This window comes from Pangasianodon hypophthalmus, chromosome 14 (assembly GCF_027358585.1).
Source record: "Pangasianodon hypophthalmus isolate fPanHyp1 chromosome 14, fPanHyp1.pri, whole genome shotgun sequence".
NCBI lineage: Eukaryota > Metazoa > Chordata > Actinopteri > Siluriformes > Pangasiidae > Pangasianodon > Pangasianodon hypophthalmus.
This window is the reverse complement of record NC_069723.1, coordinates 13763038-13783009: the sequence shown is the minus strand read 5'-3', so window position 1 is coordinate 13783009 and position 19972 is coordinate 13763038. Positions and strand designations below refer to the sequence as shown.

At 38.0% G+C, this 19972-nt stretch overlaps 1 protein-coding gene across 1 annotated transcript; it reads right to left on the bottom strand.

The window, feature by feature from the left end:
- Positions 1–5949: 5949 nt before the first annotated feature.
- or55e1 (odorant receptor, family 55, subfamily E, member 1) lies at positions 5950–6933 on the bottom strand. The gene has a single exon (XM_053239891.1). The coding sequence runs from the start codon at positions 6931–6933 to the stop codon at positions 5950–5952; it is 984 nt and encodes a 327-aa protein (XP_053095866.1).
- Between the last annotated feature and the right edge of the window lie 13039 nt (positions 6934–19972).

Below are 19972 nucleotides of genomic sequence, written 5' to 3'. Positions count from 1 at the left end.
ACATAACTGACAGGGTTTAATATCAAATAGCATTTTTATTGAGCAATTTTCAATTAAAATCAACACTGCCATTTTGTTAATCAAACCTAATTTTGCACTGCTTCTGTGAGCATACATCAGTTGTTTGATATGGCCTGTAGAGATATCTCTAAAATTATTAAGCTGGTTTAATAGGTTAATTAATAAATTTCAAGTACTGACTGTGTTTTTATACTGTCTTCCTATTTTGCTGGATATAAAAAGTCTACACACCCCTTTTAAAATGGCAAGTTTTTGTGCTGAAAAAACGTAAACCAATATAAATCATGTCAGAACTTTTCCCACTCTCAATGTGAAAATGAAACACATAAAAATTAAGTGAAAAACATTCAGAAACATTTTGGGGAAAACAAATAGGAAAAATAAAAAAGTTATAATAACCTTGTTGCATAAGTCTGCACACCCTTTTATAATTAGGGATGTGGCTGTGTTCAGAATGAACCAATCACATCCAGTCTCATGGTGAAGCAGCAAAGTGCTTTAGGGCTGCTTTTCTTCAGCCAGAGCTGCGGGTTTTATCAAGGTGGATGGAATCATGAATAGCTAAAATACCGATTTTAGTGTTTTAGTGCAAAACATTCAGGTGTCTGCTAAAGCTTAAGATGAAAAGGAATTTCACCTTTTAGTACAACGGCCCATGTTCTCAAATCTTCTAAGTTAATTTAGTTAATTGGTTGCTAAGTCAGTTAGTTAAAAATAAACTATATAGAAATTTTTGTTCTAGTTGTGAAAATATGCATCATTGGTCAGCAGTGGTCAACAGTGATGGCTCCTCTGTCATTTACAGCTTCTCTGTATAATAATATTGAAAATCTTTTTATATGTGTGTTTCTATCAAATGTACTGATTTGTATTTTTGTCAAGTTTACAATATTAAAACAAAAAGAGATCACTTTCCCAAATTTAAAACAAGAATATTTGTAGAAAAATAGCAAAAGTAATGAAAACATACAGTACAATCTTAACAAGTAACATATCTAAAGTTGCTGTGCATTTGAGGGTTGCATATCTAAAGACCTAGAACATTTTAAAATGAGCTCTGTATCAGTTAAGTGGCATATTTAAATTGATAATGAAAAATATATAATGTAATATTTCTTAGTACAAGGATATTTTCTTAATACAGCCATGTCATAGATATACAACCCCTATTAAATATTGCAGGTTTTAAAATCATATTTGCTAGCCTCATCATATCACAATATCATTTCACTTAAAAGGCAATGGCTACAAAAGGAAATCCCAGACACTCAAAGGCCAAGAGACACAGTATCAGGACTTCATGCCCAGACACCTGGCTGCACTATACTCTGGACCAAGAATCACATAAAAAGTAAACTTGAATATTCAAGATGATATTTGGATAAACCTGTGGAGCTCTGGGAGAACTGAAACTGTTTGGTCCCATGGATCTTGGCAATAAGAAAGGCAATGCTTAAAAAAAAAAAAAAAAAAACAGTCCTCCCCACGGTCACGCATGAAGGTGGTTCAGTCCTATTGCGGGGGTGCTGCTGTAGGAACTGGCAATTATATTATGTTATTTCTTACATAGCATCTAACAAGGAAGTTGCAAACAATCAAGATATTCTGTCTTCTTTCTAAATGTCTTATTTCTGTATTTTTTCTAGATGTGAAGAAATTAGTTGTATTTATAAGCAGGGGTCATCAACGAATAGTAGCTAGGGTTGCTGAGAGACATTTAGGAGTCAAAGTGCTGATATGGGAAGAGATGATCTAGGTTCTCAGGCAACGTGCTTCTGAGGCAATTCTCAGGCAATTCAGTCCAGTTGGCAACATGTATAGGTTAATAATAACAATGATCATTATATTTCAATCTGATACTAGGAATTTACTTGCTAATGGAGGAGGTAGGTGTGGTACATTTACAAAAGGCGGGATAGCTTTTAGAGACTTAGATAGAGATTTAGGATACAGCACAGTAGAAATATGGGCAGAGAAAAAGGCTTTATGTATAGTCAACTATTACAATGCTTGTAGAAGACTAGACTTCTAGCGAATGTGAGAATGTGAGAATGGGAAGTATGGAAACAAAGTACAATTGTAAACAAAAGTAAACACTATTGCTAAGTAGGCATTAACAAATAGGTAGAGGTAGGACAGAGAGCAAGATGGATATTTGAAAAAGCCAAATGGGAAGGATTTCAACAAATTTGTCAATAGGAAGTTAAATTAATCTATACAAAAAACATGGCAATGAGAGCATCAAATACAGCCATTCCTAAAAGTAAAATGAAGGGAAGCAAAAAGTTATTACCCTGGGGAACAGAAAAGAATACAAACTATCTGTGAAAGACAGAAATAAAATGAATAGTATAAATAATGCACACTGTCCAAAATTTGATGGAATGCAAAAAGTGCACAGGATTTGGTACATAAAATTGTGAGGAAGGTAAAAAGGAAAATATTGTAGAAAATTTTGCTCAAATATAGGAAGAACAAGTCAGATAGGAGAGGTATGATAAGAAAAACGGGGAATGATAAGAAAAACAAATAGAACTGGACAACGCTGGGAATATCCTGTAATGATACATGAAAGAATAACGGTAGTTACAGATAATGAGAAGGCAAAGTCACTAGCTAAAACATTTGTTAAAGTCCACAGTAATGAGAACATATCAGAAGGAGAAAAAAGAGGGAAAGAAACAACAAAAGAAAAACTTCAAGGAGCTCTAAGTAAGATAATTAAAAAGCTAGAAAGAAAATTATAGAGATATTTTAAATGCACCCTTTTCACTAACAGGATTAAAGAATGCACTTGTAAACACGGGAACAGTATCACCAGATGATGAAGTATGTTATATTGAAACGTTATCAAGAACACATACTGATATTTACTGATGAGTCTGAAGATCGACAAAAAGAATCAAAAACATTGACAGATCACCTCTCAGTGTACACTGCAGAAATTATTGCATTTGGTTTAGCTTTACAGTTTATAGATGGGAGTAAGCCAGGGAAAGTAATTATATGCTCAGATTCCAAAATCAGTATTAACAAGCTTACAGTCACACTTATGGCACAGCAGGTAGGACATTCTGCATGAAGATTAACACATATACACACAGTTAGAACAGTTAGGAATTTAAGTCAAGTTTATGTAAAGTAAAGTAAAATTTTAAAAATTCATATGGAATGCAGTGATTAAGAAATGGCTGCAGAGTTTCAGTAATCAGTGAACAGATTACTAAAATAGATTGCCTTAGCTGAGAAAAAAAATTCTTCTGGTTGCATGTTGTAGATGATTCTTGAGGAGGTCCAAATGTCTAATTTAAGTTTAACTTTTAAGGTTTTCATTTCACTCACCCACATACATCCAGATCGTTGTCATTTCATGTTGTCTTTTTGTTAGTGCATACAGTAGCCTTTTGTGACCTAGTACACATTACCTGTGTTACTTACAATCTTAGAATCAAACTAGCTGAAAAGCTAAGAGATAACTTATACACCGATCAGTCATATTATTAAAACCCCTGACAGGTGACATGAATAACATTGATTGCAGCAACACCTGTCAAGGTGTAGGATATATCAGGCTGCAAGTGAACAGTCAGTTCTTGAAGTTGGAAGCAGGTAAAATGGGCAAGCGTAAGGGCCAAATTATGATTACTAGATGACTGGATCTGAACATGTCCAAAACGGCAGGTCTTGTGGGATGCTAATGGTATGCAGTGGTTTCTACCTACCAAAAGTGGTCCAACGAAGGACAACCGGTGAACCGGCGACAGGGTCATGGGTGCCCAAGGCTCTTTGATGCGTGTGGGGAGTTCCAATCCCACAGGAGAGCTACTGTAGCACAAATTGCTAAAAAGGTTAATGCTGGCTATGATAGAAAGGTGTCAAAACACACAGTGCATCGCAGCTTGCTGCGTATGGGGCTGCGTAGCCACAGACTGGTCATAGTGCCCATGCTGAACCCTGTCCACTGCCAAAAGTGCCTACAATAGGCACACGCGCATCAGAACTTGACCATGAAGAAATGGAAGAATGGAAGGCCTGGCCTGATGAATCACACTTTCTTTTACATCCCTTTCAGCAGGATAATGCGCCCTGCTACACTGCAAAAATTGTTCAGGAATGGTTTGAGGAACATGACATATAGTTCAAGGTGCTGACTTGCCCTCCAAATTCCCCAGATCTCAGTCCGATCGAGCATCTGTGGGATGTGCTGGACAAACAAGTCCGATCCATGGAGGCCCCACTTCGCAACTTACAGGACTTAAAGGATATGCTGCTAATGTCTTGGTGCTAGATACCACAGCACACCTTCAGAGGTCTTGCGGAGTCCATGCTTCGATGAGTCGGTGCTGTTTTGGCGGTACAAGGGGGACCTACACAATATTAAGCAGGTGGTTTCAATGTAATGGCTGATCGGTTTAACTGTATGTCTCAATCCTATGCAGTAAGGACAAATGACGTTATGTAATTTTGCCTTGAATATTGCCATTTTTTAAAGTTTGAATGTACACATAATATTTTTTTCCTATAGGTATACTGTATTTTTTTTCATATTTGTTCATTTAAACTAAATTTGAAGTGAATTACTCAGAGCAGACACAAACAGCTGATACCACCATGATCACTAAGTATTTGATATTAACCAATTATAAACCATTAAATGAAGTAAATGATTTAATTAGATTTTGAATTATTAGTTTTCCTTACAGACCTTTAGGTCCTTGTTTGGTCTCAGGTGTATGCACAGCTAATTTATTGCTTCCACTGTGTAAATGAAAGCCCTTTGTATGACAAAATGCTATATTTGACAATATTTACACCACAAAGTTTAATGTAAACAAATATGCATGAGACAGGTAATTTCATGTTATGTTATGTAAAAAAGTTTATGTTATTGAAGGGAACATGGGATCAACAGCAGTTTTTTAAATAGCACAATTCATTTGGATTGGTATGGAGGGATTCAATGGATTGGAATCAGTGGCGGACACTTTAATTTCAACATGTAATAGTTGTCACATCCTAATATACTGGCCTAGAATGTGTCCATTATATAGGACCCACATTAAAAAACTGTTTTATCGGAATAAGCATAGTTCGTAGGGGTGTATCAATGTTCTTACTCTTCCTAAAGCTTCTCTATTATAATATTTGTATTACCACACTTTTATTAAACTCACTATAGATTATTTGCTGATCAAGTAACATAATGAGTAAACGATGCTGTCCAAAGATGAAGCATTTGAAATGATTATAATAATGTAGTTTGGCTCTTCCTATGTTTTTACCACAGGTCATAGCATCTCCCATTTGCCATAAAACTAAGAATTGAATTTGACAATAGGGCTTCCCACTCCTACAAAATTGCCAGTGTGTCCTTATTTCATTTTAGCAAGTAAGTTTTCAAAATGAGTAAGACTTGTGACAAGATCACTTAAACTGAATGGCCAGATTTTTAAGCTGTAGAAATAGAAACTGACAAACATTTTATTTTTAGTTTATTATAAAATGTTTTCATATAAGGCAAAGCAAACTTCAAACACTAGACATGCTTTATAATTATTGTGTGAGAATCAAATGTTTATACTTGCGGTGTCATGAACATTTTTAATCTGAACTCTTAGAATTCTTAGTCTGAGCACAAGAGCACTAATTTTGGTTAAGTGATTTGCTAAGAGCACATCGGCCGTGCTTATTAGTCTGTGCTACAATAGTAGCACAGAATCATTAGATCATTATTAGAAATGTATTACTACTTTTCATAAAACTAACAAATCATGAAAGTGAATCAAGGAAAAAATGTATTACAAAATGGTTTGAAAGCTAATGTGGCATAACACATGCAGTAATTCTGACTGTGTATGTAATGCAGGAAAAAAAAAAACACACCGTGTCCATTTGATTGAATTCATTAATGATATTACTAGAGCAGCATCAGAACTTGACAGTTGAAACCTTTACAGTGAAAATTCTATTTACATGCATTTTGAATATTTTTAACAATGCATTCCTTATCTCTTTGGTTCGGACACCGTGGATAATTGGATTGATACATGCGGGGAAAAGAATATATGTGACACCCAGAAAGGTATTAACATCAACTGGAATTGAAATATGAAGATTTCGTGAGAGAAAAGTAACACTTCCTATGAAATAAAAACACATCATGACAATTAAGTGAGTACTACAAGTATGAATTGCTTTTGATCTTTGCTCACCTGCTGCAGCCCTTAACACTACATACAGGATTTTCACATAAGAGACAAAAATGACAGATATATCAATTCCAACAAAACAGATAATCACAGCAACCCCAACTGCAGTATTTTTTGCAGTAGAACTACAGGCTAGGCTAACAAGAGCCATGTGGTCACAGTAACAGTGATGGATAATATTTGACCCACAGAAAGACAGAGATGCAGCCAAACCAACCAAAGTGCACATTATTGTTCCACTCCTGATCAATGTAAAAAGAAGCAGTTTCACAAACATAGAGGAGTTCATAATCGCTGTGTAACGAAGTGGATTACAGATTGCTACAGAGCGATCCAGAGCCATTGCTAGGAGAATAGTAGACTCTACTGAGGAAAAGAAGTGAATGAAAAACATTTGTGTTAAACACCCAACCAAAGTTATTTCATTTAAGTCAAAGAGAAAGCTCAGCAGCACTGCTGGGACAATGGCAGTAGGTACAATGATGTCAACCACTGCTAAGCCAGACACAAGTATGTACATTGGACTGTGAAGTGTCTTTGTGTTTTTGATTACAAAAAGTATTAAAAAATTTCCAACAAGAACTAAAATGTAAGTAAGCACAAATGGCAGGAAAAGCAAGTGTCTGTATTCAAAAGTCTCTGGAAATCCAACAAAAATAAACTTTGTGTGTGTCAAGTTTGCTCCTTGGAATTCCTCAGTCATGGCACTGTAAATGAGACATAATTTCAGACAAAAAAGTAGCCATTATTTTGGTTTCTAGAAACTCTAGATAGCTAGACAACACCTGAATAACTATGTGTTCACCTTGCCAAGTATAAACTAATAATGCAAGTTGTCAATACACTTTAAGATACTTTCTTTCAGCTAAAAAAAATTAAAAGTGCTAATTTCAGTCAGTCTAATCATAGGAATTTGTTGCATAAAATGTAGGTACCTGCCTTAGGCAAGTCGGCGGAGGCAGTGTGATGCTCTGGGCAATGTTTTGCTGGGAAGTTCTGGGTCCTGGCATTCATGTGGATGTTACATTGACAAAAGCCACCTACCTAAACAATGTTGCAGACCATGTACACCCCTTCATGGCAAGTGTATTCGATAATGGAATTGGCTTCTTTCAGCAGGATAATTCGCCCTGCCACACTGCAAGTCTTGTTCAAGAATGGTTTGAGGAATATGACAAAGAGTTGAAGGTGTTGACTTGGCCTCCAAATTCCCCAGATCTCAATCCGATCGTGCATCTGTGGGACGTGCTGGACAAACAAGTCCTAGCCATGGAGGTCCCACCTCGCAACTTACAGGACTTAAAGGATCTGCTGCTAAAGTCTTGGTGCCAGATACCACAGCACACCTTCAGAGGTCTTGGGAGTCCATGCCTCGACAGGTCAGAGCTGTTTTGGTGGCACAAGGGGGACCTACACAATATTAGGCAGGTGATATTAATGCTATGGCTGATTGCTGTATATACAGTGTAGGTCCATAAGTATTTGGACAGTGAGACAATTCTTGTAATTTTGCCTCTGTACACCATCACAATGGACGTGAAATGAAGCAGTCAAGATGTGATTAAAGTGTAGTCTTCCAGCTTTAATTAAAGGGGTTTAACAAAAATATTGCATTAACTATTTAGGAATTTCAGCCATTTTTTTACATACTTCCTCCATTTTCACAGGCTCAAAAGTAATTGGACAACCTAACATGATCATATATATTAGGATTATTTTTAATATTTTGATGCAAATCCTTTGCAGTCAATGACTGCCTGAAGTCTGGAACCCACTGACATCACCAAATGCTTTACTGCAGCCACCTTCAGTTGCTGCTTGTTTGTGGGTCTTTCTGCCTTCAGTTTTGTCTTCAGTAAGTGAAAAGCATGCTCAATTGGGTTGATGTCAGGTGACTGACTCGGCCATTTAAGAAAATTCCATTTCCAAGCTATTGGGTTGCTTTCACGGTACTTCATGCTTTCATTTTGGGTAATTATCCATCTGTGTGAAGCGCTCTTCTATCAGTTTTGCAGCATTTGACTAAATCTAAGCAGAAAGAATAGCTCTATATACTTCAGAATTCATCCTGCTACTTTGATACCAACGTTCGTTCATCCCTGGGACTTAATTTGTGGTCTTTTCCTGAATGATGCAGTGTCTGTGTGGTCTCAAGATTTTTATATTTGCATACCAATTTGTACAGATGTTTGTGGAAATTGCTTGGAAATTGCTACTAAGGAGGAAACAGACTTGTGGAGGTCCGCAATTTTCTTGAGGTCTTGGCTGAGTTCCTTGGATTTTCCTATGGTATCAAGAGCAAAAAGGTACTGGCTCTAAAGGTATGCCCATATATAGCCACAGGTGCACTCACAATTAACTCCTAATTATAACAACTGGCCAATCAGAGGCTTCTAAAATTATATCAATTTCTAGAATCTTCACACTGTTTAAAGAGGCATTCAACTTGGTATATGTAAACCTTTGATCTACTGGAATTCTGAGATAGTGAATTAAAGCTGAAATAAATGTGTCACGCATCGATTGTTTTAAATTTACCTCTGATGTGAACAAAGTAGATACCTTAATTGTCTTGTAACAATTGGTACATGTATGGTAACATGAAACATGTGGAGTTGTGAAAAACTGAGATTGAATATCTTAGCCTAGGTATTGTAAACTTTTGGCCTCAACCGTACTTGTGTAATGTTAACTTGACAGAAAGGATGCTGCACCTTGTGCATCTTTCAACTGGGAAAATAAAGAGGCAGTGGGAAATTACTAATGTGAGATGAGACAAAGTAGGTGGGGCTTCCAGGGTGTTATCTGCCATTTTAATTGGGGGACAGAAAGAAGACTGCACTTTTTGCTTATTTTTGAGTGATAACTTTCATCAGTGCGCTATTGAAATGTGGAATTCCTACACAAAATGCATAAAGGTTGGCAGGATTGCTGATGTTTGCTGTACTGTTCTTCACAATTCTACTTTATAGGTCTTCCATCAAGGGCTTTCAGTTAAAATAAAAGGATGCTTTGCAACCAATTCTCTGTCTGTGAAGTTCCATGGAACTTCTGTCATGCTGCAACTAAGGAAGACTCTAAACACTAGGAGAGGAAAACTGTAATATTTTGTTTATTTCAAGGCTTAGGTATTCAGGGAAGTGGAGCAGATATGACAGCACAGTACAGTTATAGTCTTGTCCGCAACTGACATTTTCCTTTCGTGTTGGTCTTGACATCCTTTCTGATTCTGAGTGAGAACTCAAGCCTTTTTTTGTTACCTTCTGAGCTTCAACAATGTTAAAGACAGGGGACAAACCACAATACACAGTAGTAAAAAACAAACAAAAAAGAAAACAAGTTTCAATAACTATCAACAAGGATGCACAATAAGATTTCACAACAACATACAGAAATACATAAGATTAAATACACAAACTAATAAGGAAATACAATACGCAGGTGGTAACCATTATAAAATAAATCCAATCTTGAGATGGTATGGGAAATATGCTGAGATGTGCTGAGAAATAAAAGCTCACATACAAATGCAAACACTGTGGTACCAACACCCACCTACATTAAACAATTCCTCCTATCAGTTGGACCCACCCGCTCTCAGGGTACAAGGAATACATACATCAAGGCTCTTCTCCGTCCTGCCACCTAGGTAGTGGAATGAAGTTCCCCTGACTGTCCAAACAGCTGGCTCATTCGCTATCTTCAAAGGAAGACTAAATACCTACATCTTCAAAAAGTACTTAAATTAGCACTTTTAAAAGGTTATTTTAAAAAATGCTTTGTGGCAGTGGGGCTGTGGACAGAAAGGAAGTGGGGGTGAAGTGGCATACAATGCGTGATGATACTTATCTGTTGGTGATCATGGTGAGTTTACATACTTGTACTGTGTTTATCCTTTCAGGAGACTGCTGTGAAACAGAGAGACAAAGCCACACACAGCACACACACAAATTGTAGTTCTTGAAATTTGGAAATTATTATTGAACTTGAATGAGGTGTATTGAGACCATTGAATGAGGTATCAGAAACCTTCATGAAACTTCACCACTTAGCATCATCATTAAGTCCCTCACCAGCCTCCACCAGACACAATATCAGCCTCTCCTTGACCTGTGCCATGAACTACAGCAGTGATTTGAGGCTATTGTTCAGGAGCTGGCCAAGAACCAATGGGTTCTTGCTACTGCAAGAAACTGTGCCTCCAGCTGTGACTGCCATCTGTGATCTCTCCCACTGGCCTGGCCATGATGATCACAAAGATGTCCTCCACAGACAATCTGGAGGTAGCTGCCACTGTGTGTGCAACTGGGGTACGAGACCTGTCCAATGCCTGGACAGGTTTGCTGGCGCAGTAGGGAAGCTGTGTATTTCTAAAACCAGCGTTTCCTCATGGAAGTGGGAACAATGATCCAGATCCCTGACATGCCACAGGCCTCCCCTGATTGAGCAGGAACCTCCTGCCTAGGGAGTACACATTGGGCCTTGGTGGACTCGGGATGCCTGATTCATGTGGGGCCTTGGGAAATGCATGACTGGTGAAGGTGAGGTGTGTCCATGGGGATGTTCAAGAGTATCCGCTGGTGCCATTATTCAATTCCAGAGACAAAAGCATAGAGTAGAGGTTAGTCCTCACTTCACCCCTCCACTAATACTAGAGATGAATTGACCCGATTGTTAAGACATAAAGACATTGCCAGGGCCATCGATGTCAGCTCTTTTTGGTTATTAATGAGAGGTTATATTGAGTGACAAAGGACACTCAAACTAAAGAAGAGACTACCCAGTTGTTGGTACCGAAGAGCAGCAGGGAAATACTTTTCCATGTGGCTCACTATAATCCTATGGTGGGCCATCTAGGACAGGATAAAACACTTAACCATCTAATGGCTGTTTACTATTGGCGTGGCAATGTACGCAGGTGGTGTTTGGCATGCCACAATGTCAGCTGGTGAATCCATCAGCTACCCCAAAGGTGCTATTGTGCCCCTTGCCATTAGTTGTGGTGGATTATGCAGTGTGATATCCAGAAGCAGTGACTCTGCACAACGTCTCAGCATGCAGTTTTGCAGATGCACTCTGACTGACCAGGGCACTACATTCATGTCATGAACACTATGCAAACTTTATGAATTATTGATGATTAAATACATTCGCACCAGTATTCATCATCCAGTATTTAGCCTGCTAGAACGTTTTAATCAAACGCTTCAAAACATAATTGGCAAGTTTGTTCATGAGGATGCATGGAATTGGGATAAATGGCTCAAACTCCTGTTATTTGCAGTATGAGAGGTCCCACAAGCCTCCATGGGGTTCTCCCCATTCAAATTATTATTCAGGCACAAGCCCTGTAGTGTCTTAGATGTCATTAGAGAAAATTGGGAGGAGACATCTTCACCTGGTAAAAATGAAATTAAACATGCACTGGACCTGAGAGCAAAACTCCACACATTGTGCCAACTAATACGAGAGAATTTGCATCAGGCACAAGGATGGCAGTCCTGACTGCATAACAGGGGAGCTCACATGGGGGGGTGAGGGGGATTGCAGGCCGGACGGCTCACCTGAGTCAGGTAGTAGAGGTATGTGGCAGTGGGAGGCATGGTTGACTGTCGGCTGCAGATGAAGAGGAGGTGGGGTGAACCGGCAGGTAATGTGTGACAATCGTCACCTGTGTGTGACGAGTGAGCTTACTGCAAGCTTACTGTGTATGCTATGTTTTTCCTTTCAGGAGATTGCCATGACCCAGAGAGACAGACAGAGCCAAAAACAACCCACACGCAGAGTGTGAGCTTGGAAATTGTTATTGAACTTGAACGAGGTGAAAACCACAAAGTATTGAGACTGCTTTATTTGCATTTTTTATGAAGTGGTTGAAATAACACTGAAAAGGACTGGCAAGAAAATAAAAGGCAAAAAGCAAAGGTCTGTAAAAAGTCACCTATCCCCCAAGTCCTCCTTCTTACTCATACATTCACACCAGTTTCTACATTCTTGTCTTGAATGAGGTGAAAGCCACCAAGTATTGAGACTGCTTTGTTTGTATTTTTTGTGAAGTGGTTGAAAGCTGAAAAGTGGTGGCAAGAAAATAAAAGGCAAAAAGCGTAGATCTTTAAAAAGTCGCCTGTCTCCCGAGTCTTCCTTCTTACACACACCAGTTTTCTACATTGTCGTGTGTTTTTCATACTTTACTAACCTCCCTAGCACAGAAGATCCAATTTGATAGATCTGGGGCATTTTTGCAAGGATGTGGTATACAACTGCCAAGTCAAGATATGCTAAGTTAGTAGACTCTTACCCAAAAAAGACTCAGTGCTGTCTGAGTGTCTGAGTCTGACTATAAGCAAAAAGTGCTTTAATAAAGGAATAGTTAAGGGGTTTGAACACTTATGCAACCAGGCTATTGTACATTTTTCTTTTTAATTTTTTTCCTCCTAAAATGTTTTTTTTTTTTTTTTCACTTGAATTTTTTTGGTTGCTATATCACATTAAAGGTGGAAAAAGATCTGACACTATATCTTGGTTTCATTTTTACATCACAAAAACCTGCAATTTTAACAGTGGTGTGTATACTTTTTATATCCACGGTATTATCCATGTTATGGATGTGACAACAATTGACAAACATTTGTGTGAAACTACACATTTTCTACAAACTCTGTGAATTTTAAAGACCATTGCATCGTACAGTCACAGGAAAAATAAAGTACACCCTCCTTCATTTCTATATTTTTATTTATCAGGGCCTAAATACCAATTGTGTGGTCCTCGCTGATTTCTATAAGCAAACAAACAACCTCAGTTGACAACAAAAACGCACGACAGATTTCAATATGTATTAATTTTTTTCCCCCAAAATGTAACCCAACATTCAGAGACCAGGTGCTGAAAAATAAGTACACCCTTCCTACTTACACACTCTTTAAGGGGGTAACTGGCAGCCATGAGTTACAGATGGAATGCACAAGATTAGTTAATCATCATGAATTGTGACTACCTCTATAAAAACAGAACTGCATTTAGCAGTTTGGTGTTCTGGACCACGCAAGTGTATGTCTACATCATGCCAAGAAGAAAGCACATCAGCCATAACCTCAGAGAAACAATTGTTGCTGGTCATCAATCTGAGAAGGTTTGTAAGGCCATCTCCAAACAATCTGAAATACACTTTCCAGGAGTGGGTGTCCTAACAAATTCAGTCCAAGGTCAGACCATTAAATACCCAAAGATATAAAAAAAAACAAGAGCTACATCACATCAACTACATCATGACCTAGAGGCTTCTGTAAGCACATTAAATGTTTATGTTCATGACAGCACAATCAGAAAAAGACTGAACAACTATGGCTTAGCTGTTAGGGTGGCTAGGAAAAAGCCCCTTCTCTCCAAAAAGACTGTGGCAGCATGACTTAGGTTTGCAAAATTGTATTTGAACAAACCACAAAAGTTCTGGAACAATAGTCTTTGGCTTGATGAGACCTAGGTGGAGATGTTTGGTCATCATGCACAGCGTTGTGTTTGGTGAAAACCAAACACAACACGTCACCACAAACACCTCACACCAATTGTCAAGCCTGGTGGTGGAGTGGTGATGATTCAAGCTTGTTTTGCAGTAACAGGACCTGGGAAATTGCAGTCATTGAGACAATGATGAACTCCACTTACACCAGAATATTCTTGACACAAATGTGAGGCCATCTGTCCACTAGCTTAAGCTGGGCTCTATATAAACTCTATATAAACATTTATAGAAAACATTTACTTCAAGTTATTGTTGCTAAAGGTGGTTCTACATGTTACTGAAATATAGGGTGTACATATTTTTTCCCACCTGTTTTCTGAATGGTTTACTTTTCGGGAAAAATGATTATATATTAAAATCTGTTGTGTTTTTTGTTGTCACCTGAGGTTATTTGTTTGTTTACAGAAGTTGGTGAGGACCACACAATTATTATTTAGGCCCTGATAAATAAAAACATAGAGTTGAAGGAGAGTGTACTTTCTTTTTTTTCCCATGACTATATGTGTAACCTGAAAGAGACTTGAATTAACACAAAAAGTATAAATTTGAAAAGTATTTCTAGTTTTAGTAATACTTTATAAAGAAAAAAACTGGCATTATATATTTTTGGGGGGCAGCTGGGGGGGTGTTCCCCCATTTTCTCCCCCAAGTTGGTCTTGCCAATTTCCACCCTATCACAACATCCCTCCCACCCAGAGAGCACAGCCAATTTTGCTCTCTTGACTCCCAGCCACAGATGGCTGCCGTATCATCAAGATTTGAATGTAGAATCTCCAGATGATAGGGTGAATGCTTTTCTGCTGCACTTCTCAGGAGCAAGGATGTGAAATTTGTTTTAGATAAACAATGTAATTTTCTCTATAATTTGAACAAAGAGTTAAAAGTAAAAAGTTAAAAGTAGTTTTTCTCTGCTCCCAACTTTATTTTTTCCATTGGAAGGTGGCATAGAATTGCCCAACTACAACTTGGTGGCTGTACCTTAAGTTCTGTATTCCTTATTTGTGAGGTTTAACAACAAAATATTTCAAAATACCTCCTTATTATATTGAACTTTTAAACCAGCAAAATGAACTTTAATGATCAAACATATAAACATATGAATAAACCATTAATTTGACTGAAAGAAAATGTTTTCTTAAAGCTGTGTGAAACTACATCACCATAATTTTTATCATTATGGCATGGTATAAATCACATTTCATTAGAGGAGTTCAGCATACTTTATGCGCAAACCAAAGGTGGGGGAGGTGTCTAAGCACTGTCCATCTCACCTTTTCCCCCAAATCACTCGTTTTATTGGCCTAAAATATGGTCATGGCCTCACTGATTAAATACAATATATTACCCTATTAGAAACTTTTTAATAGTATATTTATTGCTAATAAAATATTCAGTATTAGAGCTCAGAATTCATTCTGTGCATGTGGTGTGGTCATTTCAGACAAAAGTTATTTGATAAAAATGGATGCCCACCAAATAATAAATTCACACCAAAACCAACCTGTGAATATTACATCATTCCATATCAGTATATTACTGTGGTAAGATTTCAATATGGTTCAAAAATTTAAGAAAATGTTTTCTTATTTCAGTTGTTCTTACTCCATAAATAATTGGATTAAAACAACCTGGGAGTAGTATATACATAGTACTGAGAAAGATACAAATACTGGAAATAAAAGTCTGTCTTATTCTGTATGACAATCGAGGCAAATGCTAAACTGACCATATAATGATAGTATAAAGATAGTACAGAATATATAGTACAGAATAGAATTAGCAGGATGATAACAGACAGTAAAACATCAGTGGCCTTATGGTGTAGTGTAAAGTTCAGCAGGGTAATGGTTGTAGGGAAGAATCTGGCCCTGAAACTGCTGGCTCTGGGACAAATGTTCCTGTATCTCCTGAGTTGGTTTGGAAGTGCTCCTCAATGCAAAGTTTGTAAGAATGTATAGCTTTCCTGATGCCCCTTTTCAGGCTGGCCCTGGCTGTGACTGGTGCCCTGGCCTTTTACATCTCATCAATGTTCATGTAAACATGGTCCAGAGTGTTGTCCCCTCTGGTAGAGCAGGAGACATTCCACTGGAATTTGGGAGGTACAGCTCTCATATTGGAGTGATTGAAATCACTAGCAACAACAAAAGCTCCAGCTAGATGTGCAGACTGTTGCTTGCTGAGAGCTGCATGCAGTTCTTCCATAACTAGTTTAGCATTAACATCTAGAGGAAAGTAAGCTGCAGTCACAACAATGGCTGAGAATTCTCTGGGTAAATAGAAGGGTCTGCACTTAATCATCATATACTCTAAATTAGTCTGTGCACATGATTTGATAATATACAGTCAGGTCCGAAAGTATTTGTACAAGTTTTTGTGATTCTGCCTTTATACACCACCACAATAGATTTGAAATAAAACAATCAAGATGTGATTGAAGTGTAGACTTTCACCTTTAGAGGTTCCACAAAAATATGGCATTTACCATTTAGGTATTACTACCATTTTAAGCAAAGTACTTCCATTTTCAGGGGCTCAAAGGTATTTGAACAATTGACTGACAAAAAGTTAACTGACCAGGTGCCGTCCATTCCCTCGTTACTTCAAGACAAATGAAGCAGATAAAAGGTCTGGAGTTGATATCAGGTATTGAGCTGGCATTTGGCAGCTGTTTGACTGGAGCTACCAATATGAAGTCCAAGGAGATCTCAATGCAAGTGAAGGAGGCCATTATTAGGCTTAAATCTATCAGAGAGATAGCAAAAACCTTAGGTGTGGCCAAATCAACAGTTGGGTACATTCTTAAAAAGAAAGAAAGCACTGGTGAGCTCAACAACATCGAAAGGCCTGGAAGACCACGGAAGACAACTAAAGTGGATGATCGCAGAATCCTTTCCTTGGTGAAGAAAAACTCCTTCACAACATCAACAGAAGTTAAGAATACTCTGGAGAAGGTAGGCATATCATTGTCAAAATCTACAATCAAGAGACGCCTTCATGAATGTAAATACAGAGGGTTTACAACAACGTGCAAACCACTGGTAACATTCAAGAACAGGAAAGGCAGATTAGACTTTGCCAGAAAACATCTAAAAAAGTGTCCCATGTTCTGAAATAAGATTCTTTAAACTGAAGAAACCAAGATTAACTTGTACCAGAATGATGGGAAGAGAAAAGTATGGCGAAAGAAAGGAACAGCTCATGATCCAAAGTGTACCACATCATGTGTCAAACATGGTGGAGGCAGTGTTATGGCTTGGGCATATATGGCTGCCAATGGAACGGGCTCACTGGTGTTTATTGATGATATGACTGCTGACAGACGTAGCAAGATGAATTCTGAGGTGTATAGGGCTATACTCTCTGCTTACATTCAGCCAAATGCTACAAAACTGATAGGACGCCGCTTCACAGTGCAGGTGGATAATGACCCTAAACATACTGCGAAAGCAACTCAAGAATTTTGGAAGGCAAAGAAATGGAATATTCTTCAATGGCCAAATCAGCCGCCTGATCTCAACCCAATAGAGTATGCTTTTCACTTACTGAAGACAAGACTGAAGGCAGAAAGACCCATAAACAAGCAGCAACTGAAGGTGGCTGCAGTGAAGGCCTGGCAAAGCATCTCCAGGGAGGAAACTCAGAATTTGAGTTTTGAGAACATGGGGTCCAGACTTCAGGCAGTCATTGACTGCAAATGATTTTCATCCAAGTATTAAAATTAGGGTTATATTTACAATTATGTCACTTTGTCCAAATACCTTTGAGCCACTGAAAATGGCTGTAATTCCTAAATGGTAAATGCCATATTTTTGTGGAACCTCTTAAAATAAAGCTGAAAGTCTACACTTTGATCACAACTTGATTGTTTTATTTCAAATCCATTGTGGTGGTGTATAAAGGCAAAATCACAAAAACCCTGTCATTGTCCAAATACCTCTGGACCTAACTGTAAATGCACAGACCACTTCCTTGGTTCTTACCAATGTCCACTGCGGTCCTGTCCGCCCTGAAGACACTGCAACCCTCTAGCTCAATGGCACAGCTAGGAATGTTGTTGTTAAGCCACGTTTCTGTAAAAATCATGATGTTGCATTCCATAATCCACTTATGGAATGTTATCTGAAGCCACAGTTTGCAGTTTATATTGCTGCATCTCTATTTTCTGTTGCTTTTACCTTCTTTCCCTCCTTTTATTCTTTTTCTGCCTTTAAGTCTTTGCTCTCTCATTCTCTCTTCTTCTTTCTCTCCACTCTTCTCTCTATCTATTTCATATTCTTCATTGCTCTCTTTCACTCTGTTGAGGAATATCTAAGCTAAATCTAGGATATGCTTAACATTAAAGTATTTTAACAAGGGAATTAATAACTGTCTAGTTGGGTAACCTTGCAGAATGTTTTCAAATCATCACAATTTTTTCACTGAATTGTAACAGTCTGGACCCTGCTTTGCCCTTCAGTAACCTGAACTAAACTAAACTAAAAGAGAAACTTCTTCAATAACCTCAGCCTCCTTTTTATGTCCATGTCAGTGGGGTCTCTCTTCACTGCCTTCATGAATAGCTTGGCAGGAGTCTCAGGGCAGGGGCCTGACGGCTGTTGTGGGTGCTGCGGTGTAAACTTTTAAAATGACAGTAGCAGTAAAGGAGAGCGCATTGTTTTAATAAATCTGAGATGGGAAAAATCATTACCCCAAAGCCCTACCCCTAGCGACACCCACCTCCACTCTTCTAGGAAGGCTTTCCACTAGATGTGGAGTGTAGCTTTGGGAATTTGCCCTTTTAGCCACAAGCACATTCCAGAGGTGTTCAGTGAGGTTGAGGTCGGAGAGCTGTGCAGGCCACTTGAGTTCTTTGATACCAAGTTTGGCAACTCATATCTTCATGGTCCTCTTTTTGTGCACAGGGGTGTTGTCTTTCTGTAGCTGTTGTCTTTCTTTGGCTAGAGTACCAGTGAAGGGAAATTGAAATGCTAATGCGTATAAAGGCATTCTGGGCAACTCTGTGCTTCCAACTTTGTGGCAACAGTTTGAGGAAGACCAACATATGGGTTTGACGGTCAGATGTCCACAAACTTTTGGGCATATAGTGTATTTTGTGGTGGAAAATCTTGCTTGCTACTCAGTCTCAAAACATTCTTTCCTGAACCATACTCTTAAGACTGACTACCATTCAGGATTGCTACCAATAATTACATGTTAGATCTTAAAACATGATTGTAACAAGTATAATTCTAGTGTAGCACCGGTATTATATGTCAAGCTTGGTATAAATTCATTCTATATGTAGATAATAATCTATAGTTATTCCTATCCCAACATATAGAAAAACACAGAATTTCACTGACTTAACATGTGTCATAATCATTAAATATCATATAAATTGGAACTATCTAGAATGACAACTACACAGTTTCTGAATGATTCCTATACCCCAGAATACTAGGGCTGCTACTACTGATTATTCTTATTAATTGATTATTCTATATTGATTATGTTTCTCAAATAGTCTCCTGGTTATTGTCCTCAATTATTCCATAAAGATAAGAAAGGTTTAGGCAAAAGGATTTGACATCAGCATTTCTACATGAAAACAGTTGTAGGTACAGTTGAACCACAGATAGGGGAGTGCCCCTTTCATGTAAACATGTATGTCATATAGCAATGTATTTTTTTAAGTTCAGCACTGTAAAATGTTTTTACTAAATAAACAGTGGAAATTATTTAGTAAAAGAACAGGACACCCTTACACATACTAACACTGCATTTTTGGTACCTTGTTAGCAGTGAATTGCAAGTTGCAATAACATAATTTACCAACTCAGTGTGTTCAACCTACGGAATGAAAAAAAAACCATGCATGCCTCAATGAAAGTGTGTCTTTTGTTTAAATAGCTGCTTTAACCGCACTTTTACAGTTACAGGCCTGAGCGGCTATTTAATAATTCAATTCAATTCAATTTTATTTGTATAGTGTTTGTCACAAAGTAGCTTTACAGAAATGAATAGATTAAAATTTTCACGTTATACATGCTCCCTTTAGGTAACATAATCCATAAACATAATATTAGCTTCCATTGTTATGCTGATGACACACAGTTATACGTCTCAGCTAGGCCAGATGAGAATAGCCAGTTAAAGAAAGTTGAGGCATGTGCGATAGACATAAGAGACTGGATGCTAAGCAACTTTCTCCTGCTAAACCCAGAAAAAACAGAGGTTCTGG

Bases quoted from the DNA above. Each gene is read 5' to 3' on its own strand.
- or55e1 (XM_053239891.1), bottom strand. From the start codon at position 6,933: ATGACTGAGGAATTCCAAGGAGCAAACTTGACACACACAAAGTTTATT.